The following is a 14,591-nucleotide window of genomic DNA, read 5'->3' as shown; positions in this document are numbered from 1 at the left end:
TTCAAAGGTGCCCAATTTTCAATGCGCCAAATCTTAGTGCACATTTTTTGCGTGAAACTGAGCCAACTCATGCATGCTGCAAACTCAAAAAATATATATGTAAAGGAGGCCCAGCGAATTATGTGAAGATCTCTCCTGGAATTATTAAGGAGTTATAAATGATCAAATTGTTTGAATTAAAGGAGGTTCCGTTCATTAGTGAATGTTTGTTTGTTTGTTTTTTCCATTTTTTTTCCCTCTTTATTCTCAAAAATGTAAACCCATTTTTTTTAATTTTTTTTTAAAGGTCCTTAAAAATAAATTCTAACTTACTCACTTATACATGACAGGGATGTATACTGACAAGGATAGATGCCCAGTGGTCTCCCTAAATAAGAGGTCATATATCAAATGGTGACAGACAGTAAAATACGCGGAGGTGCCACAGAGGACCCGCAGTGCTCCGCTAATGATGGCCTCTCAATATCACACAAAGGTTAAATTTATTATTTAACGCCTCCCTAATTGACCCTCTTCCCTCAAGACTACTCCACATGGTATCTGCTGGTCATGTCACATATGCCTGTCACAATGAATGACAGGGAATTTGTATTTTTTTTAATACCCAATGTATATTCTGCTTTTGGTTCATATGTAGAAGTAGTTGATGATCTGTCATAGTCAGGCTAAAGGCAGTATTATGCCTAATTTATATGTTTCCACAATAAAATATGAACTTAAATATCTATTTTGTCCAATTTACAAAGTTTAGTATTATTGTTTTGTATTCTTCACATTGTAATATTGACTTTTTTTCTTTTTTTTTTTATTACCCAAAATGTAAAAAATTTTTGATTTTAAAACTCAATTTACAAATTGTAACAATATTCCATTCTTATTATATGTGTGTGTGTATATGTATATTTATATATTTTTTTATTTATTTCTTTATTGTATTATGTTGCCTAGAGGATGCACTAGGTTATATATTTTTTTGTAAAAAAATTTTTTTAGCTAATTTTGTTTTTTTGCCAGCATTATGTTGACTTGAAGAAAAAAAAAAAAAAAAATACGGTACATTTAGTTTTACAACATAATTTTTTTGTTTTATTTTACAAAATGTCTAATTATTTTAACTTTTTTCAATTTTACTAATTATTATTACAATTATTTAAAGGGGTACTCCACTGGAAAACATTTTTTTCTAAATCAACTGGTGCCAGAAAGTTAAACAGATTTGTAAATTACTTCTATTTAAAAATTCTCAATCCTTCCAGTACTTATCAGCTGTTATATGCTCCACAGGAAGTTCTTTTCTTTTTGAATTTCCTTTCTGTCTGACCACAGTGCTCTCTGCTGACACCTCTGTCCATTTTAGGAACTGTACAGAGTAGAAGCAAATCCCCATAGCAAACCTCTCCTGCTCTGGACAGTTCCTGATATGGACAGTGGTGCCAGCAGAGAGCACTGTGGTCAGACAGAAAGGAAATTCAAAAGGAAAAGAACTTCCTGTGGATCATACAGCAGCTGATAAGTACTGAAAGGATTAAGATTTTTTAATTAAAGTAATTTACAAATCTGTTTAACTTTCTGGCACCAGTTGATTTAAAAAAAAAAAAAATGTTTTCCAGTGGAGTACCCCTTTAAGTTAACTAATGAAATAACAATATTCACACAATATTTTTCCATTCGCAGAGAGATAATCATTTAGATTATATATTAAAGGTTATAGGTTCGCCACAGTTTCCTTTTTTTTTCCAGTTCTTTTTCACTTTAAATAAATCTAAAAACCAGAGAGGCAAATAATTAAATGAATGAATAATGAATTTCAAGGATTTTATTTAACTACTGTCCTCCTCCTCAGAATTGTCTTCCGATGGAATTGCAGTTTTGTGTATTGTTTCTATTGCAGTGCACTGTAATTGGCTAGAATGTGTATCATCTCCAAGACCATTTCATGCAAAATTCCTTCCCGTAATGTAAAGGCTGTAGAGGTGTAAAAAGATTGGATAATTGGTCTGGTAGCTCATTGTTCGCATCAGAGTGTTGGCAGGCCGGGGAGATGGAAGAAGTCTAGCATGTGTATGATGAGTGACAATCGCGCTATTATATTGCCTGCCGCCTGGAGCGGAAAGTCTCAAGCAAAATGAACTTTTTACATTCAAAAGAAATGTGTATTTTTGTTCCATCTGCTCCGCAATAAAGAAATAAACTCTAGTCCTGTGGTTCGCCATCAAGTTCACATTTTATACCCTTTTCTTAATTTACTTCCATTAAACTAACACAGAATAATTATAATATGGAACACGCTGGATTAAACGTTGTGTAAAAAGAAGGTCAAATTTCACTGTGTTGCCCAAAATATTTGCCCAAATGCATTATGAAAATGTAGGATTTGGATGCAAGGATGACCCCATGTCACCCATGTCCTACCTTCATCATATGTATTGAAATATATATATATATATATATATATATATATAAAATTTTTTAATAATTTTTTTTAATTAAAATGTTATGTTTAATTTTAACACACAAAATACAGTAGTTACATAACTTCGATCTTGAACTTACTAAATAAAGGGAAAAAGAAGGGAACAAGCAAATCTTCATTGCTAAGCAATACTTCCCTTCAGTTATGCCAACACATAACACCCTTGCCAAAATGAAAAAGCTGATAAATAAATAATCTCTTGATTAGATCTCATCAAAACACAAATTACATGTAACTAGAAACATAGAATGTGTCGGCAGATAAGAACCATTTGGCCCATCTAGTCTGCCCAATAATCTGAATCCTATCAATAGTCCCTGGCCCTATCTTATATGAAGGATAGCCTTATGCCTATCTCTATCTTATATGAAGGATAGCCTTATGCCTATCCCATACATGTTTAAACTCCTTCACTGTATTTGCAGCTACCACTTCTGCAGGAAGGCTATTCCATGTATCCACTACTCTCTCAGTAAAGTAATACTTCCTGATATTACTGCAGAAACCTTTCCCCTCTAATTTAAAACTATGTCCTCTTGTGGTAGTTTTTCTTCTTTTAAATCTCCTCTCCTCCTTTACCTTATTGATTCCCTTTATGTATATAAAAGTCTCTATCATATCCCCTCTGTCTCTTCTTTCTTCTAAACATGTTAAGGTCCTTTAACTTTTCCTGGTAAGTTTTATCCTGCAATCCATGTACTAGTTTAGTATCTTCTCTGAACTCTCTAGAGTATCTATATCCTTCTGGAGATACGGCCTTCAGTACTGCGCACAATACTCCAAGTGAGGTCTCACCAGTGTTCTGTACAGCGGCATGAGCACTTCTCTCTTTCTACTGCTTATACCTCTCCCTATACATCCAAGCATTCTGCTAGCGTTTCCTGCTGCTCTATAACATTGTCTTCCTACCTTTAAGTCTTCTGAAATAATTTCTCCTAAATCCCTTTCCTCAGATACTGAGGTCAGGACTGTGCCAAATATTCTATATTTTGCCCGAGGGTTTTTACGCCCCAGGTGCATTATCTTGCACTTGTCTACATTAAATTTCAGTTGCCAGAGTTCTGACCATTCTTCTAGTTTTCCTAAATTCTTTTCCATTTGGCGGATCCCTCCAGGAACATCAACCCTGTTACATATCTTTGTGTCATCAGCAAAAAGACCAACACCGAACCATCGAGACCTTTTGCAATATCACTAATGAAGATATTAAACAATATTGGTCCCAGTACAGATCTCTGAGGTCCCCACTGGTAACATGACCTTGCTCTGAATATTCTCCATTGACTACAACCCTCTGTTGTCTGTCACTCAGCCACTGCCTAATTCTCTCAACAATATGGGAGTCCAGGCTCAATGACTGTGGTTTATTGATAAGTCTTCTATGTGGGACAGTGTCAAAAGCCTTACTAAAATATAGATACGCGATGTCTACTGCCCCTCCGCCATCTATTATTTTAGTCACCCAGTCAAAAAAATCAATAAGATTTGTTTGACATGATCTCATGATCTCCCTGAAGTAAACCCTTGTTGTTTTTCATCTTGCATTCCATGGGATTTTAGACGTTCCACAATCCTATCCTTTATTAGGGTTTCCATTAATTTCCCCATTATTGATCTCAGACTTACTGGCCTATAGTTGCTTGATTCCTCCCTACTACCTTTCTTGTGAATGAGCACGACATTTGCTAATTTCCAATCTCCCGGGGCGACTCCTGTTACCAGTGATTGGTTAAATAAATCTGTTAACGGTTTTTCTAAGCTCTTTCTAAGGATACCTCCAAAAACTTTGACTCCTGAAACTGAACCCATGGGGACCATGTAATAAAGAATTCAAGGCAGGAATCTTGGCGAGCTGATCCTAAATTCTCTAAATGCCTCAAATCATTGATCTTGCTAAACCATAGGACCATAGAGGGAATTGTTACGCCGAGCGCTCCGGGTTCCCGCTCCTCCCCGGAGCGCTCGCTACACTCTCGCTCCCGCAGCGCCCCGGTCAGATCCACTGACCGGGTGCGCTGCGATACCGCCTCCAGCCGGGATGCGATTCGCGATGCGGGTGGCGCCCGCTCGCGATGCGCACCCCGGCTCCCGTACCTGACTCGCTCTCCGTCGGTCCTGTCCCGGCGCGCGCGGCCCCGCTCCCTAGGGCGCGCGCGCGCCGGGTCTCTGCGATTTAAAGGGCCACTGCGCCGCTGATTGGCGCAGTGGTTCTAATCAGTGTGTTCACCTGTGCACTCCCTATGTATACCTCACTTCCCCTGCACTCCCTCGCCGGATCTTGTTGCCATTGTGCCAGTGAAAGCGTTCCCTTGTGTGTTCCTAGCCTGTGTTCCAGACCTCCTGCCGTTGCCCCTGACTACGATCCTTGCTGCCTGCCCCGACCTTCTGCTACGTCCGACCTTGCTTCTGTCTACTCCCTTGTACCGCGCCTATCTTCAGCAGTCAGAGAGGTTGAGCCGTTGCTTGTGGATACGACCTGGTCACTACCGCCGCAGCAAGACCATCCCGCTTTGCGGCGGGCTCTGGTGAATACCAGTAGTGACTTAGAACCGGTCCACTAGCACGGTCCACGCCAATCCCTCTCTGGCACAGAGGATCCACCTCCTGCCAGCCGGCATCGTGACAGGAATCTTCTCCTGTCGCCACAATGCAGGAATGCAATTCCTGGCAGTTTGTATTAGCTAAATATAAGAACTTGCTTTTGAGTTTATTAATGGTATATCGTTGTGTTGTAATAAGTAAAAGGCTGGATCTAGTGGAATTTCTTTCTTTGTTGTTGTTATAATCACATCTCGGACTTTTGCCCAGTAGTTTGTTAGTTTTGGACAGGACCAAAAAATAGGAAGTATATTCCCCTCGTTGTCCCCGCAGCGCCAGCATTTATTGCTTTCCCGTGCATACATTTTATGTATTTGGCTGCGGACTCGATACCATCTTGTCAGTATCTTATAATTAACCTCTTGATTATTCACGCTAACTGATGAGCAGTGAACAAGTTTAAAAATCTTAGTCCACTGCTCGTGGTTCAGCTGGGTCCTCAGATCTTTTTCCCATTTATCTGTAAACACAGGGTCGCTTGGGGTCCTTGACCTCAATTTGTATATTTTTGAGAGTGCGTTTTTCACTTGGTTTTTATATATGCACAGTTCCTCAAATGTTGTTGTTTTTGGTGTAAATAAATGTGGGCTTGGTAATGTATGCAAAAAATGCCTCAACGGCATAGCTCTCCAATAGCCTAAAGGGACGGGGATACTTTCCTCAAGCGTGTTCATCCAATCCCCTGTGTCTGATTCCCTTCTCAACAGACATACCCTGTATTTATCCTCTTCTATACACCGGCAAAATATTGGGTCATTTAAACCTGGTGGGAACTTTGGGTTACCAATGATCAGATATAGGGCCGAGTTATGAGGGAGTAGCTGTCTTATGTATTGAATATATATCCCCTTCCCTCAACATCAATTTTTGGCACATTTTCAACACCTCGCCTTCTAATGGCCATAACTCTTTTTCTCTCTACAGATCTACACTAAAGGCTTGCTTTTTGTAGGAGTTATGAATGGGGGAAGGGAGAAGTGAGCCGTTAGCTGTCCCTAAGACCACGCTCCCTGCCTACTTGCCTAGACACCCGTGCGGTGAATGACACTTGGACGCCTGTCCCTTCCTGCACTAAAGTGCATGTGCGTAAGAATCAAACATAACAAGCTAAACTGTAGCTAGCAAGAAACAAGTCAGGAACATAACAATAATATTACAAAGCCACAAATAGGTCTACCGCCAGGATATAGCATACTAACGAACAGTTCAAGAACCAGGATTAAAATTAAAAGCAGATATGATAATATGAACTAGACTAGATATGATAAGTTTACAGCAGACAAAACCAGGAGATGCAGGGGATGAACAGGTTAATTGAATGTCAGAACACTAAACGGGTCAGGAAATCAAGAGCACTGTTCACACTGGACTCTGAACAAGGAACACACTGGAAACCCCACTCCAATCATGGAGGGACAACAGTACTAATAGAGAGACGAAGTTCTGTACTCGTGTATGTCCGGCTCTCCCATAGAGATGAATGGGTTGGCATGTCTACCACTGCTTTATGTGGTGGTCAACTCAGCTCCATGAATGGGGAGAACCCCGACGCTGGGCAGGAGATTGTGCGTGTCCCAGCAGTTGGACCCCTTGTGATCTGACACTTAATTCCATATGCTTTGGATAAGGGATACATTTTACTAAACTGGACATTTCCTTTAATTGAAGGGTAAGCGTCTCATGAAAACAACTCCCCTTTTTGTTCAAAAACTTGAACGGGACAAAAGGACTTTGTCCTTTTTGTCATGTTCAAAGAGTACCTTTTTATTAGGTACCCAGCTTGTTCTCCTGATCGGCAGAGATATGAACATTTAGTCCCACGCCGATCCAGTTTTTTGACATGTTGTTTGGAAAAAAGTTTTTCATAATGACAGTGGCCATTTGTATTTGTTTAACACAAATTAAGTTTAAGTTAGTATTGCTGGGAGACAAGACAATTGGGTCACCTATGGTGATTATGTTTATTATTTCATTTGAGGTCTGACCAACAATATATCCTAAAAAGGGTCATTTTTCGGATATGTGTAGTTCCAGACTTTTCTCATGAGTTCGTGCCCCTCCAAGTAATGTGTCTGCATGTGAGGTCTCTAAATCTGTAATATGTTGTTTCATATACTAGTTCAACTTCATTCCTCTACTGCCTTCCCTAACACAGCTCATGTGTGATCTCCTGTACCCGATGCCAACACACATTGATGTTGTCTCTCCCCCCCCCCCCCCCCCCCCCCCCAAAAAAAAAAGACTTTGCTTTGAATTCTCTCCTCTTTCTTCACCGATGCTGCTTGTGAGTTCCCCTCCTTCTCTCTGTTGATTCAGCGGCGGGTGTTCACCTTTATTTTTACACTGATGCTGCCATTGTGTGAGCAGGCAGTGATAGGGCAGGGAGAGTAGCAGTTTACTTAGCAGCAGCAGCATAGCCAACTATGTAAAGGATTTGCACAGACTTGGAACATTTTAAAAAGTTACAACCATTTATAAAATAGTTTAAAATTTGCATTTAAAAAGTAAATGAACATTACAAAAATTCTGCACACAGCCACCATACACAGCCTTTAAATATTACACTGGAATGGCAAACATTTTCTATCTTGTCTAATAATCCTGTTATGTTTTTTTTAATAATATAAAGCCACCATTCCTAATGTTTTTCCCCAGATGTCTTTGCAGTACCATAGCGTAATTATTAGGGATGAGCGAATCGAATCTCATGAATCCGAAATAATTACAAATTATGCTGTTCCCTCCCCCACAGAAGTATCTTATGCTGTGGGTTCAGCTTCACTATGTAGTGAGGATGATCTCGAGGACAGTCAGCAGCTACTGCCCAGCCAAGAAGTGGAGGAGACATCCGCCGCTTCCTCTGCTAGGCGGGCAAGTAGTGATGAGGAGAGTGGAGGGGGAGTTGGTCTTGCGAGTGTTCAGGCTCCTGAAGCAGACACTGTTGAGGAACCTGAGGAGGTCATCAGTGATGTGCAGACACAACTCGATGATGATGAAGCCGATCGCACTTGGGAGCCGGGTGCAGAAGGGGCTTCATCATCATCAGGAGAAGAGGGTTGCAGGTTGCCCGTGAGAAAGCAGCTGTGCCAGCAAAGTGGTAGCATGGTTGGCAGTCAGCATGGTGGCAGAAGTGGAAAGTCAGGAGCCAAATGTGTCCGGGAGAGACCACCTGCTTTGCGGCAGCCTACCTTCCTGGGAGGTAGTGGAACAGGGGTTCCTGGAGACGGCGGCAGTAGCAGTCAATCAGTGTGGACTGTTGGTGGAAATATCAGCTACTCGGCGGTGTGGCAGTTTTTCATTAAGCATCCGGAGGATGTTAACCTGACCATGTGCAAAATGTGAAGGCAGAAGGTGAAGCGTGGCCAGGGTCCCAATGTTGGCACTACTGCCCTGCGTCAACATATGCTGCCACCAACTCCAGGCTGTGTCATTCAGCCACTATATGGTTCCCTCATATTGATTCTATACAAGGCTGTGGGTGTATGTTAGCACACGGGTCTTAGGTAGTGCAGCTGAGTGTCCACACCTCAGTATAACAGCTTCAGTAAAAATTGCACTCCAACAACCGAATTGTGTTCCAATTCAATACTTTTTACTTCACATGTCAGTCTTCATAAGAACAACTATTTTGTACATGGATACAGTATACATGAACACAATGAATATTCACCCAGTGCTTTCAGTCGCTGATACAAATACGCAGCTGTTGGTTCAACCTTCCATGCCCCAGCCAGAGCTTTATCTTGGAATGTCCATTATGGATGCAACCTTGCTTGACTCTGGAACAGTGTCTGGTAGCTCACCGGCAGGTGAGCTTGATTGGCGACATTTCAGGATCTCTCCTTCTCAAGCCTAATGTGATTACACCCACCACCACAATTTATGGACCAACAAGTCCCGTGAAATTTCACATCTACAGGTTAAAATCATATAGAATAATTACACATAGTAATCAACGGTGTTACTCACATCTATACATCGGAACAGCATAGAAAATATTGCAAAATAAAGAATACTACAAAAATACATTAAAATTACAATTTTCATTAATCCCATTTGGGGACAAAGCATTCAGCCTAGTAACCCAAAATACCTCCCGTTTCAGTAACCTCTTCTTAATTTCACTATCCAGAGTTCCACCAACCTCCTCTAGCACCATCCATCTTACATCACATACTTGATGCTGATTTTCTGCAAAGTGTTTTGCAAAACTGGTTTCCCAATGTTTAGTGTTACCTTTTTCTTTCTCTTGTTTTTTTTGTGTTCCTTTTTTAATCATATTTCGAATAGTACTTTTATGCTCATTTATACGTATTTTAATTGACCTGGATGTTTGGCCTATATAAATCTTGCCACATGGGCATTTAATAAGATACACAACCTGTTTTGTGTCACACGTATACCATCCATGTATGGCATTCTCAGTACCCTTCATAGGATGGGATATTGTTTCACCTTTAATAATTCCACTGCAGTTTTGACATGATCCACAGGGGAATGTTCCATTTTTTCTGGTTCTTAAAAATGTTTGCTTGGATACCCGTTTCTTTTTTATGTCCGATCTTATCAACATATCCCCAATTGATTTTCCTCTCCTATACACAAATTTTGGGTTTTCTTTGAACAACATACCATATTTAGGGTTCCGCTCTCAACATACCCCAATATTTTTTAATAGTCTTTTTGATCATTTTTGAATGTCCATTATACACTGAAAAAAAAATACATTTTCGCCTCTCCTTTTTTTTTCTTTTTATTCTTCTTCCTAAGTTCTTCCCTAGGTATTTCATCTACTATTTTCCCCGCTTCCTCCGGTGATTTCTTATCATATCCTCGTTCTAAATGTTTTCTTTATCAACTTTTCTTTATTTTTTACGTAATCCTCTTCTGTACTACAGATTTGTTTAGCCCTTATTATCTGACCCTTGGGGATCCCCCCAAAAACTTGTGGTGCATGTCCACTATTTCTATGGAGCAAATTATTACGATCTGTCTCCTTAGAGAAAAGAGAGGTTTCAATTTTATCCTCATTTTTGGTGACACAAACATCTAAGTAATGTATCTCTTGTGTGCTACTTTCACATGTAAATTCTTTAAGATGATGACACCCATTTAAGTATTTTACGTATTCCTCCAATTCGGGACGTGTGCCAGACCATAGCATGAACACATCGTCTACAAATCGGAGCCATACATTCACATACTTGCTCTTGTCTAATAATCCTGTTATGTTTTTTTAATAATATAAAGCCACCATTCCTAATGTTTTTCCCCAGATGTCTTTGCAGTACCATAGCGTAATTATTAGGGATGAGCGAATCGAATCTCATGAATCCGAAATAATTACAAATTATGCTGTTCCCTCCCCCACAGAAGTATCTTATGCTGTTGGTTCAGCTTCACTATTTAGTGAGGACGATCTAATAGAGGACAGTCAGCAGCTACTGCCCAGCCAAGAAGTGGAGGAGACATCCGCCGCTTCCTCCACTAGGCGGGCAAGTAGTGATGAGGAGAGTGGAGGGGGAGTTGGTCTTGCGAGTGTTCAGGCTCCTGAAGCAGACACTGTTGAGGAACCTGAGGAGGACATCAGTGATGTGCAGACACAACTCGATGATGATGAAGCCGATCGCACTTGGGAGCCGGGTGCAGAAGGGGCTTCATCATCATCAGGAGAAGAGGGATGAAGGTTGCCCGTAAGGCAGCAGCTGAGCCAGCAAGGTGGTAGCATGGTTGGCAGTCAGCATGGTGGCAGAAGTGGAAAGTCAGGAGCCAAATGTGTCCGGGGTCGACCACCTGCTTTGCGGCAGCCTACCTTCCCGGGAGGTAGTGGAACAGGGGTTCCTGGAGTCGGCGGCAGTAGCAGTCAATCAGTGCGGACTGTTGGTGGAAAAATCAGCTACTCGGCGGTGTGGCAGTTTTTCATTAAGCATCCGGAGGATGTTAACCTGACCATGTGCAAAATGTGAAGGCAGAAGGTGAAGCGTGGCCAGTGTCCCAATGTTGGCACCACGGCCCTGAGTCAACATATGCTGCCACCAACTCCAGGCTGTGTCATTCAGCCACTATATGGTTTCCTCATACTGATGCCACCTCCAGGCTCTGTCATTTTGCCGCTCTGCGACAATGTTTCTAATAGCGACACCTCTGATCTGCATGTCATCCTGAATAACGGTATTATTTCATTAACCCAGCACACACCCTATGTGTGTTACAGCAAGGAAAAGTGTTCTACACCCCTATTGAGGCTCTCTGTAGGCCAGAAATAGTCATTCTTAATAGTGATTCGCTGTAAATATTAACATTTTTTGCAAATCGGCTGAATCAAATTTTTTTTTTTTACTCGCTCATCTCTAGTAATTATATTAAGATAATTTATGTAACAGAAATTATTTTTGTCTTTCAGGTCTTGCACGAGCCAAATCGGTCCCAAGCCACACATACTCTAATGAAGTAGTAACCCTCTGGTATAGACCTCCTGATGTCTTATTGGGCTCCACAGAATACTCCACCTGTCTGGACATGTGGTAAGCATCGCTTAAAAAATTCATTTATTGTAGAAAAGCCAATTTGAAATTGATCAAAATGAATGAATGAATCAAGGATTCATACCGATTCGGATGCTCTTTTTAGCAAGTAATGTGAGTCTGTAAAATTTAGCGTAAAACGGACACTGTAAGTTTTAAGAAGCAATTCATTAAATTTAATTAAAATCATATTGGGGGACATTAATCAACGTTGGTGTGAAATAGTAAAGATTTTACCCGTTTGCTTGGTGTATTTTTTTACACAGTTTCTCGAAATTTATCAAAATTGCGCACAGACTTGATAAATTCTGCACAATTATAGAAACCAGAGAGCTGCAGAGATTGGTTTAAAGTGGTACTCTCGTTATTTAAATATCCCCGCCCCCTGCATCTCCCTCTTCTCAGTACAGGAAGACGGGCGGAAGCTGGCCGGCCAGGCTTCAGATGACCCCGTGACGGTTGGCCACGCCCACTTCCTGCCCTCTGGAGAGAGCTCACCTCTGAGCTAGCGAAGGTGTTATTATAAAGGTATTTTAATGGGGATTTAAATAAAAATTAATACAGGGATAGATGTAGTTAGTGTCAGGGACAGATGGGGAGGGGGATTAGGGAAAGTTTAGTTAATGATAGTTACTCTTTAAGCTTTGTGCTCTGGCATCTCTCACATTTGTACCTGTCCTATTAGGTGGTGTAGGTTTGCGGGGGAAAAAGTAGGCTTTGCACACACACACACACACACAAAAAAAAGTTCAAATAATACAGCTGCAAAGCAAAAAGTGGTGTACAGTGCAACAAACTATAGACATCTTTGAAAGATGTTCTACCGAAAATGGTGCAAAAAAAAAAATTGCACACAAATGCAATTGCGCAAAATTTGCAGGGATATTTAGAACATTAAAGTGGTGTAAAGCCAATGATAAATGTCTCCATCATGTACATAACTTATAGTTTAAAAATAAATAAATAAAAATTAAAATATTCTAATGGGGCTGGCTGCAGTTTATTGCATATTGGTTGGCCGGGATAGCTTCTGTGCTGGAAAAGGCATGCAGCGCTATACTGGTACAGGAGCCGCCTAATTCTCATGATAGGTAGTTGGTCCCGTAGGTCGAGATATGAATGTAGCAAATATTAGAATACCCCTTTAAAGGGGTACTTCACCCCTAGACATCTTATCTAAGATGTCTGATCTCTGTACAGCACCCGGCGTTCATTTAGAACACTTGGTGTTTACAGAGGCCATTTCAAAAGTGAAAGAAGCGATCTGATTGGTTGCTATGGGCAACTCAGCAACTTTTCCTCTGGACAGATATGATAAATCTCCCCCTCAGGGTGCGTTCACACTGAGTATTTCAAGAGGAATTCACGAGGAATAATTTCGGTCAGGAAATTGTTGCCTTCTCCATCAAGCGGAATTCAAGCGGAATTTCCATGCAGAAATGAAGAGGAATGAAGGAGGAGGCTATTTAATCTACTTTTCTGGATTCCGCTTAAATTTCCCTCGAATTCTTCTTGAAAACAATGTCGGGCAGAATTTTTTTTTTACCATTGACTTCTCTTGGATTCTGCTCGCGGATTCCGCTTGTAGAATGAACATGTTCTTTCTTCCAGCGGAAAGGAATTCAGCGTCAGAATTCTGCTAGCAGAATTTCCGCAGTGTGAACAGGACAACGGAAAAAAACATTAAATGTTACTTGAATTACTTGAATTACTCAGTGTGAACGTACCCTAAAAGCCACCTTGTATATGAATATGAATATTTTTAAACATTTTTTGCTAACTTCAAAGATCAATTTTGATCATCAAGTTTAATTATTAGTCATTTCTGTTATTACTGTTATATTGTTTCCTACATTCTGCTGTTGTCTATTTGATTGTTGTTTTTTTTTATTTTATGCTTAAAGGGGTACTCTGCCCATAGACATCTTATTCCCTATCCAAAGGATCTCTCCTGTAGCACCCCTTTTCCTCAGCTGCACGTAGCGAGAATCGCTCCTTGGCTGATGACTGGTGATACAGGGGGCGGAGTATCATGATGTAACACCCCGCCCCCCTCAATGCAAGCCTATGGGAGGGGGCGTGGCAGGCGATACTCCGTCCCCTGTATCCTCAGTCCGTGCAGCTGAAGAACGGGGTGCTGCAGGAAAGATCCCCAGCGGCGGGACCCCCGCGATCAGTCATCTTATCCCCTATCCTTTGGAAAGGGGATAAGATGTCTAGGGGCGGAGTCTCCCTTTAAAGGGGCACTCTGCTGTCCCAGCGTTCGGAACATTTTGCAGCCACTCCCCCCATAGACTTGCATTGAGGGGGCGTGATGTAACGACGCACCCAGCATTCTGAATGAACGCGGTGGGGATGCACAGAGATCGATGGGGTCCCAGCTGTGTGACCCCGTGATCAGACACCTTTGGATAGGGGATAAGATGTCTAGGGATGAAATACCCCTTTAATCGGCATCTCTACCTAGTAAAAAACTAAAATAAAAGTAGCCTTTGTTATCACCACCACCGCTAAACCGCTAGCCATGGCTGCTTCTTGGTCCCTCGGGACTTATGTCAGGAATTCCGATCACATCCTGTTCCTAATAGGTCTTCATTTTTTTCACTTAGAAAAATTAAGACGGCAATTACCAATGTCTATATGATGAATGTTACACCCCGGACCTTTCGTGGCTCCGGTACTGAAGCTTCACAAATACATGTTGACTCCTCTTGAGGTGAAAACGAGTGACAAATGACACTATTAGGATTGTGTTGTATTCTTCTCCCTCCTTGCTGATGTGCACTGATGGGATAAAATAGAACCGATTCTACTGTACGCCATGGTCGATCTGTTACGGGGAATTATTATTATTTTTTTGGTTTGCTTGGAAAGGATCTTGAATTGGTTGCCAGACATAAAAAAAAAAAGGTCTCCACAAGTATCACCCAACAAAACAGACAATGGGAGTAAATGGCCTAATGTAATGAATGAGGTTTAGTGAGGATTCTGCAGAG

At 41.1% G+C, this 14,591-nt stretch overlaps 1 protein-coding gene across 5 annotated transcripts in view; it reads left to right on the top strand.

Moving 5' to 3' along the window:
- The window catches only part of CDK14 (cyclin dependent kinase 14), a 551,260-nt gene that overhangs the window by 295,101 nt on the left and 241,568 nt on the right, over positions 1-14,591 (top strand). For all 5 annotated transcript variants that reach the window (XM_056519057.1, XM_056519056.1, XM_056519058.1 and 2 more), the window contains one exon: positions 11,475-11,595. In XM_056519057.1, the coding sequence (XP_056375032.1) occupies positions 11,475-11,595 (121 nt within the window). The remainder of the gene's footprint in view (positions 1-11,474; positions 11,596-14,591) is intronic.

The sequence above is a fragment of the Hyla sarda genome, chromosome 5 (assembly GCF_029499605.1).
Source record: "Hyla sarda isolate aHylSar1 chromosome 5, aHylSar1.hap1, whole genome shotgun sequence".
Lineage (NCBI taxonomy): Eukaryota > Metazoa > Chordata > Amphibia > Anura > Hylidae > Hyla > Hyla sarda.
Note: the sequence above shows the minus strand (reverse complement) of the source record. Positions and strands in the feature narration are given on the sequence as shown.